Source organism: Anabas testudineus, chromosome 15 (assembly GCF_900324465.2).
Source record: "Anabas testudineus chromosome 15, fAnaTes1.2, whole genome shotgun sequence".
NCBI classification, from domain to species: domain Eukaryota; kingdom Metazoa; phylum Chordata; class Actinopteri; order Anabantiformes; family Anabantidae; genus Anabas; species Anabas testudineus.
The window spans coordinates 4,709,939-4,728,261 of NC_046624.1; the positions used below are offsets into that span (position 1 = coordinate 4,709,939).

At 42.1% G+C, this 18,323-nt stretch overlaps 1 protein-coding gene across 6 annotated transcripts; it reads right to left on the minus strand.

The window, feature by feature from the left end:
• Window positions 1–1,718: 1,718 nt before the first annotated feature.
• Window positions 1,719–18,099, minus strand: ikzf1 (IKAROS family zinc finger 1 (Ikaros)). Of its 6 annotated transcripts, none has more exons than XM_026354913.2 (8): window positions 17,782–18,048; window positions 13,193–13,246; window positions 12,909–13,022; window positions 7,390–7,659; window positions 5,680–5,847; window positions 4,568–4,693; window positions 3,843–3,974; window positions 1,719–3,403 (listed from the first exon to the last, which is right to left on the minus strand). In XM_026354913.2, exons 1-8 carry the CDS (start codon window positions 17,924–17,926, stop codon window positions 2,691–2,693), a joined length of 1,722 nt encoding a protein of 573 aa, XP_026210698.1. In that variant the 5' UTR covers window positions 17,927–18,048; the 3' UTR covers window positions 1,719–2,690. The 6 variants fall into 6 exon arrangements, with proteins under 6 accessions (XP_026210698.1, XP_026210697.1, XP_026210699.1 ...); XM_026354912.2 differs by having other exon boundaries at window positions 3,843–3,977; window positions 17,782–18,046; XM_026354914.2 differs by lacking the exon at window positions 3,843–3,974 and having other exon boundaries at window positions 17,782–18,046.
• Window positions 18,100–18,323: the final 224 nt, after the last annotated feature.

An 18,323-nucleotide genomic window follows, 5' to 3' on the forward strand; every position in this document is an offset into this window, starting at 1 on the left:
GATTGTATTTACAGTTATTGTTGACTGAGTTGTTAAAATAACATGAGTTTGACTGCAGCTGTGAATAGAGAGACCTGCTGCTGTTTTAAACCACACGCTCTCAATAACTCAGCCACGCCAGAAGCACTTAAACATAACTTTAAAGTATCTGAAATGAACAGTTTTTATTAAACATGACTCTTCTCCTAGTAGGTGTTTGGTCCATCAACATTTAATCATTGCTTTGCAGTTGCAGACAGTTGGAACTAAAAAAGTAATCTGGAGCTAGTTTTAACTGCTAATATACAGTTATCTTAGTCCAGCGGTTCAAACTGGGTCACAAGACAAATATAAGGAGTTGTGAGATACATACCTCTAAATACGTCCTATAACAAGTGTTAGACGGGAAATTTGTCTTTGGTGATAACTCACAGACACCTAAACAAGACAAAGGGCCCTACACCAAGCAAAGAGATGAGATTAAATATATATTTTATTGTACCTTCCATTGTATCATGAGAGGAAACAGTGACTAAAGTCGAGAGGGTTACACTGAATATCCTATTATTGCCGTAATTAAAGAAAAGAACAACTGTGAGTAGTAACATCTTGTTGGAACCTGTTGACACCACAATTGGATTTTGTTAAGATTCTTAAAGGACTATTTCAGTCAGCTCGCTGAAAGGAGAAGTGAGATTTGGGATTCTGGCAGGGTCGAGTTGGTTGGCCAGATTATCCCTTTCATGCAAATGCCTCCCCTGTTGGGTCCCAGTCAAGCGTGGGGGACTCAGCGCTGGCCACAGCTGCTTCCCGTTTCTGCTAAATCACACAGCAGCCATCTGGACGAGGCTGTCGCCATGCAACGCCGCCGAGCTCCTCCGCCGGCCCCGTCAGAGCCTCTCCAGACAGGCCTGGCCCTCAGAGCCCCGGCCCCTGCCTTCTGCTGCAGCGGCTGATCCTCCCGGCCCCAGCTCTCTGCTGTTCCTCAGAGGCCCGGCCGGACTCTTCAGGTCCTGGACACGGCACGTGTCATGTGTGTACATGGAGGGTCTTCTCACTCATACACATCCTTTTGCGTGTGTAACATTGCTGCTACCAATTGTCCATTAGTGTCATGATTTTAAGACAAGGATCTCACTCACAGTTGATCTTGATATTATCTATAATTTACATTCTTAGGAAAAAATACAGCGTGTACTTTTAACTGCAGTTGATAGAATTTATACATACAAAAACAATGAAGATTAATATTCGATTTGCAATTTCTAGACTGTATTTTGCCTCCACACATGGTAAATGTAATATTGTAATGAAGGACGGTTCATTCTCCTTCACTATACGTTTTCTTTTAGCAAGTTCAGTGTTGTGGGATCTTGTACACAAATGCCAGTCATTCACTCTTTCTCGACTCTTCCTTGACAGGCCCATCCGAGCTGCATCTTGAATGACATCTAAACTTAATTATAGAGCGAAATGAAATCTCCATATTTCTTTAGTACGCGAAGAAACTTCCCATTAGCAGCAGAATAACTCCTGAGCCCGAGCCTAATGTAAACAAACAATGAAGAGTCATTTTAATGTCAGTATTTCCATTTTCCTTGACATTAGTCTATTGAGGAAAAGTCTTACTAAAAACAAATGCACCTGCCCAGGAAATATCTACACGTTACTACATGATAATTAGCATGAAACTATTAGTTCTAACCTCATACACTGTAGACAAAATAAAAATCACTTAGTGCATATATAAAATATTCTTTATTGATATTTTGCAAGCATAAACCTCAATTCAAATGTTTCCCTTTCCATGATATGACTCAAACAATTCTTAGCCATCAGGTATAAAACAAAAAGGCCAGGATAACGTTTTCTTATAATAAAACCACGAATAGCTTCCAGCAGCAGCAGTAGTCATGTTTTCACCTCAAATACATTAAGAACAGTTGAACAAAAAGAGATGCAGCTTTTATCAACTACCCTACAGACAAACAACAACCACTGTAATAAATACAAAAACAGAGTGTAAATTATATAAATAATATGTAGGTTGCTACAAATGCAAGAACAGGGTGAATCTTTGAAAGGACATGTGTGATTATCTACAGTGATTGTTAGGTTTTTATTGATTGCATTTAAAATCAATATTAAAGTGGGTTTTCCTGAAGTGAAAACAACTGCACAATAGAACCTTTTACTGACATTTCAGACACCTCAGTACAGAGATTTGTAAATGAAAGCATGTAGATCATTTCTGTTCTGAAACAAGACGCACATTTCTGCCTGGTTTTCCAAAAGAAAAGTCACATTTATACATTTTATACATGTGGCAACTGTAAATACATGATTTAAAACCTATGTAGCATGTGGCACTGTAATTGTGCCAGCTGTGTTGCTTTACTTTATATTTTGAATCATTTCATTTTTTTTAGTAAGAGTATGCGTTTATCTGTGTTTAATAAACGTTCATACTTCGTAAAAAACAAAGAAAAAAAAAAAACACACAACCTTCCAGTGTATTTACATTTTGTACTTTGCATTCACTGTATTTCAGGTACTGTGTGTGTGTGTGTGTGTGTGTGTGTGTGTGTGCGTGTGTGTGTGTGTGCGTGTGTGCGTGTGTGTGTGTGTGTGCGCGTGTGCGTGTGGCATGTTTTTTTTCATATATACACCTGTTTGTCTGTGTGAAAGCGCATGTGTGTTCTCAGTGGGGCTCAGTAGCGATGCTCCCCTCGTGTTATGTGAGAGGAGAACTCGTACCGGTCTTGACTCCTGTGGCCACAGAGGTTGCACTCGAAGGGGTCTCTGAAGCCATGGCACCCCATGTGAATGGTGTACATGACGTGGTCCAGGAAGAGAACGCGGCAGTGTTCGCACCGGTACGCCCTCACCTGCTCCCCGTCCGCCGTCACCACCTTGAATCCCTCGGAGGCCATCTCCATACTGGCCCGGATGGCCTCGAACTGCCTCTGCTGTTCCTCCTTTACCAGAGGGAGCACACCATTCCTCACCCCCGAGGGGAGGTGGTTGGTCAGGTAGATGAGACCAGGGGCCGCCCCACCTGGACGATCCTCATTGTTGCTTTCGGTGTCAGTGGAGTCCTGGCCACTGTGGCTGGGTGAGCCATCCTTCTCGCTGGAGGCAGATTTGGAGTTGGAGAGCAGGAGCAGGTTCTCGGCTGCACTGTCTTTGGCGGACATGCTGTGACCCGTCCCCGCGTGGCCCTCTGGTGCAGGCTTGTGAAGTGGGTAAATGGAGCCGAGGCCCACATCAGTAGAGGAGGCCGGCGAGGTCTGGACCAGAGGCCGAAGCGACTCGGCCCCCAGGTAGCTGATGGCACTGTTGATGGCCTGGTCGATGACGTGAGGCTGAATCAGCTCACCTGCTCCTCCGTCATAGGAGGACAGGTCTGACAGACGTTTGTCACCTGAGGAGCCAGAGAGAGACAAGAGCAATGTGACGATTACACTTTGTTGACAACCTACATGCTGGGATGTCACCATCCTGATTCTGAGCCTGCTCCTCTACAGCTGAGGCTGAGCTGTTGTTTCTTTTGGTGTCATGGTTTCTTATTAGCATTTCCCTCAGCCTCTTAATATTTTATTTTGCTTTTTTTTGCTGTGAAGATAATTGGATTTTTTTTTTTGTAAAATAAATATGTAGTATGAATGTTAAAACACAGACATCAACTAAGCAAATTAAAAGTATAATTCCTAATTCATTTCCATTATATTTCATGCATTGTACAGAGCCAGGGTGGCTCATAAAAATGCAAAGCTAATGAACACAAACACACTGCAGCTTCACCTATGCGGCTCTCAGCAAAAGTAGCAACACTGTATTTACACAAAGAAAGCAGCCCTTACCCACAAACTTCTGTGGCATAGTGCTCTTACGTTTAGCTACATTATTAGCTAGTCTGTCTAGCACCAAGGCTCTGTCAGATCCCGTCTGGCTTAAGTCTTCCCTCTGCTCATTCTGGTTGCTTTCTTCCTTTACTACTGGAAAGCAAGACAGAAAAGTAGATTTCAGAGTCAACGTAATTTGAGTTGGTCCTGTTTAACGTGATGAACTGTTGCCTGATGATATTTTCCTGGCAGAGCACAGAGCGGATTATTCTGACACATGTGAAGCACTTGGTTGTAAATACAGTATTGGTTCAAGTATAGATGTGTTTCCAGGCTTCAATGCAGAGGTTTACATCACCCTGCACATTCACTGAATTCATGTCTGCAGAGTATATATGGACACATGTGCAAGTGTATACTTACAGCGTGATTAAGTAGATGTATTTAGCTATGCATTTATTTTGAGTGCAGTACTTCTGCATGAGCGTATGTTCTAATGGAAATGGCACAAATTTAACCTGATTTGTCAGAGCAGTTAAGAACTGCAACGTTGTCAGCACAGTACACGGCTGTTGCGTGCATGGCAAGTCCTGCGCTCGGGGTAAAGTAGGTCATCAGATTTGGGTAAAAGTGCAGTGCATGTGTATGAGTGTGTGTGTGTGTGTGTGTGTGTGTGTGAGAAAGAGAAAGAGAGAGAAAGAGAGAGAAAGAGAGAGAGAGAGAGAGAGACTCTCATGACCAACCTGTATAGATGCTATTCTGCAGCCCCATACACTGGAGGTAGTTGTGACACCTCTCCTTGTGCTCCTCGAGAGAACTGCGCTGCTTGTAACTCCTCCCACAGTAAGCACACTTATGGGGTTTTCCGACTGCAAAAAAAAAAAACACAAAACGAAAAAATATTATAGCACTTATCAGAGCAGTGTGATATTCTAGTCATGGTATTGTTAAATGATTGTTTTTTTTATTTATTTCACAATCATGATTCAGCCTACAGTTAAGGTAGACAGGAATTGTTGTAGTTTCCAGTTTGATGGCAATAATTAGAAGACAACAGTTTGCATATTTAGCATGAACAGTGGTCAGATAAAGACACACCACCTACAAAAAACCCAAGGAGAAGGCTTGTCTGACAGTCCCGCCCACACTGATTGATTGACAGATGATCCTTGGGAAGTCCAGTGAAAACAATTTCACAAGCAGAATTTTCTTTCTTTTTATGGCACGCTCACTGTGGGGAATTAAATTCCCCTCAAGTTTTTACAATTTTACACATGGTGGGAATTTTCTAAGCTGATTCACTCATAGGCTCGCACCAGAAAAATAACGAGCTAAATAGATCCAATAAAAAGAATTGTAATCCCTACAAAATAAAACATCTTAGGGTGCACGCAATAAATCTGAGGGAATGATAATGAATAATAGGAATAAAATTAATATTAGGTATGCATAATCCACCACAGTCTGATACTGATTATTACTAATACTTATTTTATACCTGTTTGTTAATGTGTACGAATTTAAATATTCATTTAAGTTTAAGTCTAATCTTGCAGGTTATCCATTTACTTTTTAGTTAAACTATTCAAGGCAGGTTTTGTAAGTGCACTGTTTACACCAAAACAATTTCATTAACAAACTTCTGCAAACTATTTGAAAAAAAAAAAAAAAAACAAGAAAAGAAAAAAAAAGTGACACCATATCTACACCCTGTCAACTTCCCGTTATATAGCTCTGAGCTCTCGCTGTGTGCACTGCAGAACATGTTGTGCCTCTTGTAAAGGCTTCCACCCAGTGTTCCTAGAATTATTATAAGTGCAGAGGTTTGCGGCGTGGAGGATCTTTGCCTACTCACCCGAGTGGGTGCGTAGATGGCCGGTGAGGGCGTCCCTTCTGCGACAGGCGTAGCTGCACAGGTGACACTTGAAGGGTTTCTCTCCAGAATGGAGCTTGATGTGACGCAGCAAGTTACCCTTCTGCGTGAATGAGGCACCGCACTGGCTGCACTGAAAAGGACGTTCTCCTGAGGGCAAGAACACAACAGACACATCTTACTGTAAAGAGGCAAATGACAAGAAAAAGACAAATAACAGAAAAAAAACACTTGACTTGGATATTTTTACTGGCACCCAATTTTATGTTTTCGTGTGTCCTATCAGGCAGTTATATTATGTTTTCTTGATTGTGCTACTCTACCTAATCTCACTATGTTTAATCTTTTGTCTTTTCTGCGAGGATGAAAAGGTGGGCTGCTGCTGTGGGAATGTGGGGTCATTGCCCTACAAGCATCCAAAGCGCCAGAACAAGCCATATGATGGAGCGTCTCCGGGGTAGAGAGCAATCTAGCAGCCTGTGGGAGGGTTTCACAGCAGAGTGACACTCCATCTCTCCATGCTCCCCCTGCCCCACCGACTTCTGGCACTCTGATCGAACAAGAGCCTTTCAGACTCAGCCTGCCAGTTCCGTAATGCACCATTGCCTAGGTCAATTTGATCTGAAAATCTCATTTTTTCCTCTTCTTCGTCTCTAAAATAAGAGCGGCACATCACAATGCAAATTCAGCCTCATTTGAATAAAGCGAAGGAAACACTTTGTGTTGAGAGCCAGTCTTCCTGATCAGCGCTTCTGGAATAAACCAATATCCAGCCTCTCCGAGTGTTGTGGCATTCTGTGAGAACGTTTTAATATGGCTTTTTTTTTCAGAGGCCCCCTATAAAATAAGAGTCACCAGTGAAGCAGCAAAAATATATAAAAAAGGAAATTCATTAAAAATGCATTTCAGGAGCAAAGACTCAGCACAGAATATTTTCTATTTAAATAGGAGGCACTTCATTATATCTTTTATTGTACTTTCTTTCGCATTTACATTAGTCTAGTGTTCCTTTCTTCCATTTTGACTTTCATTAGTTTCTAAAGCTTGACAGTTAAGTGCCTTTTTCAGAAATGTTCCCCACCACTGGTTTGGCTTCATTACAATAGAATATCAATTTTGAAATTTGAAAAACTTTTAATGGCTCGATAATTGTCACTTCATGGAGAGTCCATTTAATTGCAGCAGATATCCTGTTTCTCATCTGAGGGCATGTTTTTTGGACCAAGTTTGTCTCTGATACTTCAAGGCACAATAATTTGATCTGTTACTGTTGCTTGTCATGTGGTTAATTCAGAGTCATTTATAGATGAACGATAATAAATACTAATGGTAGGCTCAGAGTCTATTTCACGCACGATAGGAAGGTCTACATGCAAACAGCCAAACACAAGCATTCCATTACAACTACAGCTGAGTATAAGGGTGACTGCCAACATTGGAACAGGCTAGAGTTTATTTCTAAGATTCAATCACTAATATTTGAAGGAGACACAAAGACTACAGTGCATACACTGTTGTGATTGATGCCAATTGTGTTAAAACAACACTGAGATATTCCTTTTAAGTCTAAAGAATTGCAGTAAATCTAAGGAGGAGCCACAGCAGACACCTCTCTACTCCTCATCCATCCCCTTATACTTGACAGTGAACATGGGTGCAAAGGAAGGGCAAGAAGTATTGCAGGTGGCTTACCAGTGTGGCTTCTTTTGTGCACCATCAACACATTGGGGCCAATGCAAACTATCCCACAGATATCGCACTTGAGCTTCCCGTTGGGCAGCCGGATACCGCCGGCCGAGGAGAAGGCCTTGGCTTCGGGGCTCGGCTGTGAGCCGTTCACCTTGGCCCCGGAGGCATCAATCACGCGCAAGTCTTCCGCGCACTCCTCCTCCTCCACGCCATTCATGTCACAGGCCAGCCCATTCTCCTCATCACTGCGAGCCTCAACTTTAATGTTACAGGCTGGAAAAGAGGGCAAGGGGGGGGCCACGGTTTAGAATACGAGCATGCTTGTTTCATGAGGTTATAAACTGTGCTACAATGCTACAGATGGGCAATTTGTCAGTGTGATGTTGAGAATAGCCTGATCATTGTTGAAGGTGCATGTGTTGTTCATGTTCCTTCTTTCTTTTTATAATCTAAAAGAGCTTCACAATTTACATGTCTCTTCAGTAAATCCTTTTATCTTCTTTGTTATTGTTCGGTCTTAGATTTTGGGATATTCATAAAAACTTTTTTATCTATACACTTCCTTTATTAAATGAATAAACTATACAGACACTGCTGATGAATTCAAACTGTGATTTGCAGGTATGAAAGTGAATTTTGAAACTCTGTATTATAAATTATTACCTTTAATTAGTTTTATTTGGATTAATTTTATGGTACTGTGTCAATATGATTCTGTTCATTCCCTCTTGCTTCTGTTGGGATAGACACTGTCACAGCGCTGTGGCTACGCCGTAATATAACTAGGGCAACAACGGCTTTGTAATGACAAACCTCCTTTAGTGAACAATATGACATTTTCATGTTTACAGGGATGCTGCATCAAAACATCAAGAACTTCCCCTCCTATTTCAGGCTTTTTTGTTGTGAGTGCAGCTCAAGAAAAGTCAACAAGCATCAGATAGGATCAACCCACAGCCTACACTTCTAATCTGTACACTCTACTGCTTATATTTTTCAAAGGAGCAAAGCATATTTCACAAGGATACACAGGTGGATAGCACGTCTACAGTTTGAGGATGTTAGCGAGGGGATGAAGAAACACCGATCATCTCACACCATCGCACTTTTGTTGAAACAAATGACAGCAAGATAAACAGGAAACAGAGACACAGGAAGCAGTGCGAAACTCGGGACAGCGGCGGTGTCTATCATAGCAATAGAGTGCAATGAACTTGCATGTATCCATTTCACCGTCTTGCTCATTTACTAGGGTCTTAACCTGTGCTCTTTTTTTTAAACTTCCAGCCTTTATGCTACATGACTGATGAATGCAATGATTACTTGTGACATGTGGTGCTCCCAAAGTGATCACAAAGGAGAAGTGTCCTCTCCGGCTCCTTGTTTTCCCACCACAGCACATTAGAAACATTTAAGAGAACTGACAGATCTTGAAAGTCCCACAGCTACTAGCCTGTGGTTTGCATGTCACAGTGGCAGCCTGATTTCCCCATGCCTCTACCTCTGTTTGTACAACTGAAGAGGAAGAAGTGGAAATCATGAAATATAGGAATCTATGGAAAAGGGGAAGCTTCAGAAAGAGGGCCTGTCTAACTGAAATACCAAGAATTATGGAGAAGTGACAGAAAGGGAAGCACGGGAAAGGAATTGTAAAACAGCCTGTAACTGAAACAGGTTTCTTTTGTTTGTTTGTTTTTCTCATAAATCCCCTAATGAACAGACGTTTCCCATAGAAAACAAGAGGTGGAGTTAAATTAGAGATGCAAAGGATCACAAGATCTTTATGTCACATAATCTGATTGCTCACCTCCACACAACATTGCATGACACTTTGAGCGTTGCATTTTGACACGATCCCTTGTCTTTTCTCTCAGGAGACATTTTTGTGCACACAAAGAGAAGTAAAGCTTCACCAATTCTAAAAACAGTATGAAACGGTAAAAATGCTATTTGTTTTGTTAAAGTGCAAAAGCTGATAATGAGCACAGAACTGTGAAAGACTTCTACCAGATATTCTACATCCATCAATCCTGGAGCTGGAGCCAACCCCAGCTGTCATCAGGCGTGAGGTGGGCTACACCCTGGACAGGTTGCCAGTCCATCATAGTGCTGACACATAGAGACAAACATTTACACCTACATGAGCAATTTAGAGTCACCAGTTAACTTAACTGCACATCTCTGGACTGTGAGAAAAATACTGTTTACTGTCTACTACTAAATAATTTGGCCTTTTACCTTTAGTTAATTTGATATTCGTCCCACTACTTGTATTCGCAGGGATGAAACTATTTGCAAAGAGCAGTCATAGTCACCATTATTGGAGACACATTACCCATGTTGCAAATCATGCATAGTTCTCTCTCCTGTGCAATTGCTCTCACTTGAACCACCAAGGTTTTTCAGTCATACAAAAGTACTTTGATGATGACGTAAGTGTCTGAAAAAAAGTTTTGTTGAAGGGAATTTTTTACGACAAGTGATCAGGTTTGCAGATATTTGCATATCTCGGAGCTCGAAAGCAAAACTTGATAAGTGGCTGCACTACCCCCCTAATTTAATTTATGGTTTTAGCCGCAAAACCTCTGCTTGCCACAGTTTTCTGGATCGCTGAAGTACCTTTTGTACTCAACGTCAACAGGAAGTTGTAAAATTATGTAAAATGGTAGAAAGGTTTAATGTGTTTATTGGTTGCTCAGTAGTTTCTGGTCGATGGAAATGTGGGTTTTGACCGAGGAATGACATTGAAGTTAACAATAATTTAGACAACGCCAAAGAAGTATTGTCCATATTGTAGTCTCACTGCTTTTAGGAACATGTCTGGTTAGAACAATGCAGTGAAAACCTTTATGTTTATCTATAGCTGACAGTTTCTGAGACACATAATATACCAGCTAGGCTCTCGGGTTATCAACCAGCAAAGTTAGACAGAAGTGAATTGTGAACACCGCGGTGCCTCCCCACTTCTCATGGATATGGGGAAGTTGTGACTAAATTGGGAGTAGGAACAAGGCTTTCTACTTTATATCATGTTTGTCATGGTCGCACATCCTGATTTGCTCGTTTTGGGAAGCAAATGTCAGATCACATACTAGACAAACAAAACACATCGCAATAAAATGGCTATAACCTGATGTGGATCTAATCCTCAAATTACAGGTAGAGGGGTAGGACAGACTAATGAAACAACTCCAGATACTGAGAGAAGTGACTAAAAACTGACTTTAAATAGAATTATGGCATTAGTGAAAATAGTTATAATAAATAATTAAACAATCATCCATAGCAGATAGGAAGTTAGCAAGTGTGTTAGTTTTGTGGCGTGGAAACACAAGGAGCCTGCTGGAAGTTCCTGTTACTGACTACCACTAGTCAGTAACTAGCTCTCAGTGCCTGAAAATAACCCTGTGTGCAAGGTAGTGGAACCACATGTGTTAAACCACGCCAGCAACACACTCAACACGGTTTGCAGGAACACCAAAAACAGCCTGCTTTTCCCCTCACGCTCTTTTTTTTTTTTATAAACTCGCCTCCAAGTTTTCAGGAACTAGACAGCTCAGTCTCCCTCTCTGTCTCATGTCTCTGAAATAGCAGAGGCTCAGTCTGAATCATTAAAAGTGAAAGAGAAATCGTTTCACTGGGATGTTGCGAAGGTCATCTTACCGCCTTGTGACTTTAACCAAACACGTCTACACAGTTATTTTCAGTTTGAGCCAGGTAAAATTTGCCATGTGACATTAATTCACTTTAGTGCCAGTTTACTAAACAGCAAATCTGCAAAACGCTTGACGACAAAACAGGGTTCGCTTCGACAAATCGTGCCTCTTGTTTAGAGTCTGAGTGTATGGACTGCAGCATTGTGAAGACACATTGACAATAATCCCATGCTGTGAAGCCTTATTTGCAACAGGAAACAACCTGGCTTTTGAGGTTTTAAGCTTTCGATACTTTGAGGTCCCGTGTCCCACATATAGTACCCCTGCCTTTTTTTTTCTACAGAGAACTGAGCAGCACATGATCCTGGGTGATAATTATAACTCGTTTGGGCTTTTATCACAGAAGCAGCGATGCATAGATGTACCAGATACTTGCACTTCCCTTCTTTGACTCTTTGAGCGCTTTCTCTCTGTCCCTATATACACACAAACACACACACGCACACACACACAAGCTGACGTGAACTAACCATAAAGGGAATGAACAGAAACTCACACATAGTCTGACATGATGTGCCCTCTTCAGAGAGTCGAACAATCTACTTTCTCACTATTTTCCCGATTCTACTAAGCATTTATCAGTCAACTGAGATGAGATTCACAAAGCTGTTGATGACGTTTTAATGTGTAAAGTCAAACAGAGAGCTCTTGTGAGTAAGCATGTGTGTGTGTGTGTGTGTGTGTGTGTGTGTGTGTGTGTGTGTGTGTGTGCGTGCGTGCAGGTGTGTGACCTATGTGGTGTGGTGATGCGCTGATCTCTCTTGAGCTTGGCCCTGTTCCTGAACTCTTTATCTCCAGGAGTGTAGAAACTGTCTGATGGCAAGTTCTTCTTAGGAAACTTTTACACATCCTATTTCAGTTTCCTCTCACATTTTATTTTTGACTCTGTGCTGCTAATCTTTGCCGTTATCTGTATAAGTGGATAAACGGTGATAGGATGGCCAAATGTGAGCTGTCATGCTCGCTATGTTTTTTATCATTAGTGAAATAAGTTGTCATGAAAACACTTTTTGCTTGAGTTTCTCCCCTTTTTTTAAACGTCACTTTTTTTTTTTTACTTTAAACAATTTGCACTCACTTGTCTGATTTTTCAAAATGGTTTTCTGCCTTTTGGCTGTTGCGCATCTATTTTAATAACAATTATAACAATGTACTATTTGTCCTATGCAAACTGAGTGTTGTGTATAATTTATCTTGTCAGATAAAATGGGCTTTTAATAACCAATAATAATTCCACTTTGAGCATTTCCTGTATTTATTCATAAACCACACGTTTGGAGATTTGAGATAAATATACGCTGCCAACCTGAAGCCTCCCTAGCATGTCTCTCCCTTATTTTCACCATGTTATTCCCTGGCTTGATGTTCACAAACTCATATCAAGGCCACATTAGCTATTCCTTAAGATTTGGCCTATTAATGACATGCAATGGATCAAAGGGATTTTTTTTTTTTACCTTTTTTGCCAATGACCTCAATGTGTCTCTTTGCTGCTTTAAAATCATTTTTCCAAGGGATTTGGAACGGCAAACATGTCCCACTGGATGTGCATGAGACTGGGTTATAAAAACATTTTCATGCTGTTTTATAAATATGTTCCGCTTTTGATACTGACATTACTTTCATTTAATCATTTTACTGTGATGCTCTGGGAGAGGCACCGCAGTCGTGTTGATTAATGTTCGGCGGGATACACTCAACTTAACGTAGCGATCACACACTCATTTGAATTAACTCTTAATTATGACAGACATCGGTGAGGTTCTGGATGGCAGTGGGTGGGTTTGATGAAACATAGTCTCGTACCTTTGTCTCCTCTGTTGTTCTGCTGGTGGGTGGAGTTGGCTGACAGGTCCTCGGGGACAGCCATGGGTTCCTCTGGCTCCTCAGATGCTTCATTGGCAGGCGGGCTGTCTCTGCCTGCGAAGACACACACCAGCAAACGCCGATTACTCACCACGCGACCCCTTGATGTGTCTCATTCAGGGAAGGCAAAATTACCTCTGGGTGGATGTAAGGACCTGTTTGTGGGCCTATTGTATCTACTTTGTGCACTCTATGGCTCAATCATGCTGTAGGTAGTGCGTTACCTGGCATCTGGGCCATTTCCTGGGCCTCCTCTGTCTCCATGCGGTGCAAGTACTCTAATGGGGGAGAGATAGAGATGTAGATGTGTGTAAGTTTAATCAACTGCAGGCTGAGGAAACAACATTATAAAAAGCTACAGTGGACTAAAGGGTGTACTTCTCGTTGTGACTCCGTCACCTCAGTGAGATCGCTCTTGTCACAGCTGCAGACACACCACTGTCTCCACATTACATTACAAAGAATTGTAGACATTTTCATTACAAGTCTGACAGAGAGACTTGGAGAATGGCTTAGTTCAGGCTGATGGGGCCCAGTGGTAGCGCAGTGTGACTGGGAATGGGCTTTCAGACCACATTTGTTATTTATTGTTAATTTCCTGCCACGTAATCATCCAAAAATGCAAACTGACTGCCGCAAAATTAAGCAGAAAATTAACTGGCCCCAGGTCACAGAGGATGCGGGTGTTTGCCGTGCCCAGCTGATCAGCGCTCGTGTTCTCTCTAATTTACTGAGCATGCATCGCTGAGCCCGCGGCCTGAGCACAGACGCATGTAAGCCACAATCAGAAACAAAGAGGGGGAGAGAAAGTGAGAGAAGAAGAAAGAAAGAAAGGCAGCAAGATAGATATAGAGGCAAAGAAGTGGATAGCAATGGGAGGGCAAAAAGTCAGAAGAGCAAGTGCAACAGGACAGTGCAGAGAAAAGAAAAGAGACAGAAAAGCAGGCCAAAAGACAGAGAAGTTCTCTTCATCTATTAATTTTTTTTTTTTTTTTTTTTTTTTAGCAAGAGGCAGTCAAGTCCAGAAGCAATCCTCCGGCCAGGGCTGAATATCTGAGGAGTCACCAGTGCTCGTGGCCCCATTAATAATGGATGGCCCTCAAGCTTGCAGCAGATGGGCCTGACAGCCTCAGCCCCAGCTCCGCCACTTCAAGAAGCCCTTAGTGGGGCCGCTGCCCAGTCCAAGCAGCCACACAGGGAGAAGTGAAGCTCCTGAAAATAGCGAAACGAGCCCAAGGGAGAAGGGGAACCTACGCCTTCCTGTTTTACTGACAGATGGCTCCACACATTTGGAACAAATAGTGGGAAGCAACCAGGCCTGCTCTGTCGCAACGCGCAGTATTCTGCGGAGTCAAGTCAGGAGCTCAGCACCCTGAAGACGCCCAGGATATAAGTGTGAGGGGAAGGAGGGAGGCAGGGAGGGGGGCAAAGGTCACTGGTGCAGATGATTTGTTCAGCACAACATGGGGATGTTGCGTGTTACTGTTGAGCTACAACTCTGCAACGCTACTCTTCAGCATCTGGAGTTTGGAGGTGTGTGTGTGTGTGTGTGTGTGTGTGTGTGTGTGTGTGTGTGTGTGTGTGTGTGTGTGTGTGTGTGTGTGTTGGGGGGGGGGGGTATTCTCATGTGCTCATTTTTTCTAGGCAGATGGTGCAAGGGGAAACACGGATGTGTTGGTGGGGGGGGGGGCTTTGACAGAAATAAAAAAGAGAGTTCCTACAGTCACCCACACCCCACTTGCGTAGGCATGTGGAAAGGAAAGTAAGGTGTAAACTGAATCTTCAGGAAGTAGCTATATTGTCTGAGCACAACGTGTTTTACTGTGCTTTTTGTTTTATTACAGTAGAAACTTTTTAATTCTCATATTTGTTTTGAGTTGTACCTCAGTTTATCAAGTTACTGTTCTCTAGGCTTTATGTAATAATTTTAGATGCACACAGTTTTCATCCAACTAACTAGTCATTTTCTCTTTTACTTAAACCTCTTATTGCTCATGTTCTGATTGTGCATGTTGATGTGTGAACCGGGGGCAGGTGGAATTTTTCAGCCAGTAAAATGGAAGTCTCAGTAAAGACTTTAGAGAAACTTCTCAGAGCGAAGGGGGACTGGAAAAGTTTTGGTCTGAGTATGTCAAGTGAGGAGAGGCAGGAAGAGGCTTGTGGGTTGACAGAATTCTCGGTCCTCCTCGGTGTGTGTCTGTGTGTGTGTGTGTGTGTGTTTGGTGGATGGTGGTGGTATGTCGGAGGGGGGGAGGTTAGAGGCGTCTGCTCATATAGTGAGCTGCAAAAACTACACCAGGGAGCAGGGTGGAGATGAGAAACAACGAAACCGTTAACAGATACTGTGGACCACACCAGCAAAGTCTGGATACACATGAGGAAGCACAAACACTCGTCGTGTATGCATACACAAGTACACATCACACACTTTATATTAAAATTAAAAGTAAATACTGAAATATAAGGACTAAAAGACTCGAGTGAAGAAATTGGAAAAGGATGAAGCATAAAAGACATTTGTTGAATGTTTCGTTTTGAATGAAACTGAATTCTTACACCAGGAATTCTAGTAATTAACAAATACGTAAAAAGTAAATGACAAATATTCAGACACTATAGCATATTTTGATGACAGCAGTTAGGAGACTCCTGCTTAATATTTTAAAATTTTTACTTATGACCGTAGATTTTTTTTTTGGCTGTAATACAACGTGTTAAAGCGTTGAAATATCTCAGTATTAGAATAACACAGGGGTTCAGTGCTGCAAAAATATGTATCCATACCATACAGCGCCACTACATGAGTCTAGTTTCAGTGCAGATTCATGCTGACCTCACTCTACATGCATAATCAATATGAGTCATAATTCTAATAATTTCTACTTACACACTTAACAGAAAGTTTCCACTTCTCACACTTACTGAGTAGTACTCTTTAAGTGTTGAGTAGTGACAATATCTGCATTAATAATTCTCATTCCCATGGGTTTCATGAGAAGTACAGAAGTTGTGGGCGCCTTCTTATCACCCGGTAGGAAAAGAGATTATCCTACACTGTCAAGCAATGTGGTGCATGGTCACCTTTGTTCACATTCACATGGAGATTCTCATCAGTAATTCATGAAATGTATGGGTGTAAGTGGGTAGATAGTGTTAGCGAACGTGTTCTGGGGTGAGGGGAGACTAAAGGTGCGCTGGAGAGAAGTTTCCTTCATTTGCATCTGACACACTTCACTACTCTGCTATTCAGACAGTACAATCATTTTAATAACTGTCTGTCTTCCTCTGCTCTGCTCTACCCCCACCCCCCACCTCACTTCTGTTTCTACTGACAAGAAAGCTGATGTATCTGCAGACACATTTGCAGCACTTTCAGCACTTCTCTTTCCAACTGCGCTGTGAAAAAAACAAACCTATTTGTGCAGGTCCTGGGGTCCGTTTCGAAGTTTTACTGTCTGAAATCAAACTTATTTCACAACTGAGTTTTGCCAGGTGTTAGTTTTTCTCTGAATGTCTGTATTTAATTCTGATTTAAACTGAATTACAGAGTTAATAGCCTCCCCTAAATTTTCCAAATGAAAAAAATTACAATTTGACTTTAAGGTGAACTTCAAACATATTCCTACCTGCTAAGAATTTCAGATGATAAAATGAAGATGCTACTTTACAGGTGAAGATGTGAACAGACTAACGGCAACTCACTGCTTTGGATCAGCCAAAAGCCTCTTTAAACATATATTAATCGGGCAGATGCGCGGTTAAACTCATTCTTGATTTGATTAAAAAAGGCCCGGGCCAGCAATTTTTGTCTACACACAGGAACGTTTGGGGTTTTGCAAAGCGTTGAAAAGAAGCAGGCACTTTAGTTCCTCAACAGTTAGGTTAAACCTTACAGGGCTTTTATGTCTGGGCGTTGATGAACAACTTTCCACCTCAGTGTCAGCAGTGTAAAAAGTTTCATCAGTCCTGCCTACATTTGTGCGTTTTTTTTCTGCCGTTCACACAGACTGACTAAACGAACTGAGAGTGTGGTTCGATCAGGTGAAGACAAAGTTGGATGGCAAATTATCCCATTTATCGATCATTAATATCTGTGAGACTTTAGAGACATTCAGCGCCAGTCGGTGCGTACTGATTTCCTGTTTAAGCAGCGCTGAAATAACATCACTATCGGTTTGGCTTTTAGACCCTGACAAATTACGTTTTTAATCAAAAGTTCACTTGTTAAAAATCTGTGTTTTGAATATTTTGTCAACTTCATATTCTCAGGGGCCATCTGAAGTTTACTGTGTACGCACATCTGTTGCAACAGGTGCTGTATCAGAAGTGTAAAAACGTCTCAAACGAGTTAAAATAATAAGGAAACAAGTAGAAAACAAGTAGGAAATGTTAGAAATTCCATTCGTATTTTTACACAGATCTAAGTCATTGTGAAATAATTTATCCAAATGTTCCCAAAAGAAAAAGACACATGGAAAATGGGGAACATTCCACTATTTCCCTTAAATTACGGGTTGCGCAGAAACAAATAAGGCGGTAAATAAAATAAACATATTCTTTGAAGTATTTGATTTGAAAAAGTCCTCTGCCTTGTTAATCCGCTACGTGTCCTGCACCAGTAGCTACAGAATTACGCGCACCAAACGGGATCTGATGCTGCGGCGCACCTGCACCGAAACTATAAGGAGAGTCTTTTCCAGTCAGGTGCAAATGTCTCCGAAATATGCTGAGAACAGACTATTTTAATTTAGAGGTCTTGACCTAGGCTTTGAGATCAGTGTGGAGCTGAAAAGCGCGGTGGAAGTCACTTTACCTGCTATTCCTTGAGTTTGCAGTATGAAGTTCTTCCAACTCTCCCCGGCTCCATGTGCAGAAGGTCGCAGCGCCGCGGCGGCCCCATGGAGCTGCGCCCTGAGTCCCTCCCCTCTCCACTGCACTTCCTCGTTCCAGCCCAGCATGACTATGTCTCTGAGCTCGACTGAGGCATTTTGCTTGCTTTTATCCACAGGCCGACTCTGCGGCGGGGAGTCGAGCCACCGAGCCTTTGGCACTTGCTTTGTGCCGTGCCAATAAAAGCTGACACCCAGTAGACCATTACTGGCAGCCATGCATGAGATGGGATGAGGCGCGCGAGGAGAGTGGACCATTCATTGTTTATTTATTTCATTCTCACCGAGGACGCTGATGGGGTGTGTGGGGGTGTGGGGGGGGGACTCCTCACTTGCATATTGGACAGCTCCCCTTCTGTCACCTGTTCTGGCACGCTGAAGCAGTCCATGAAATAAACTCTACTGTTTCCTTTCCCATAGAATGAGTTTCTCCTCTTTACTGTTTCATCTATGTGTCTTTACTCAT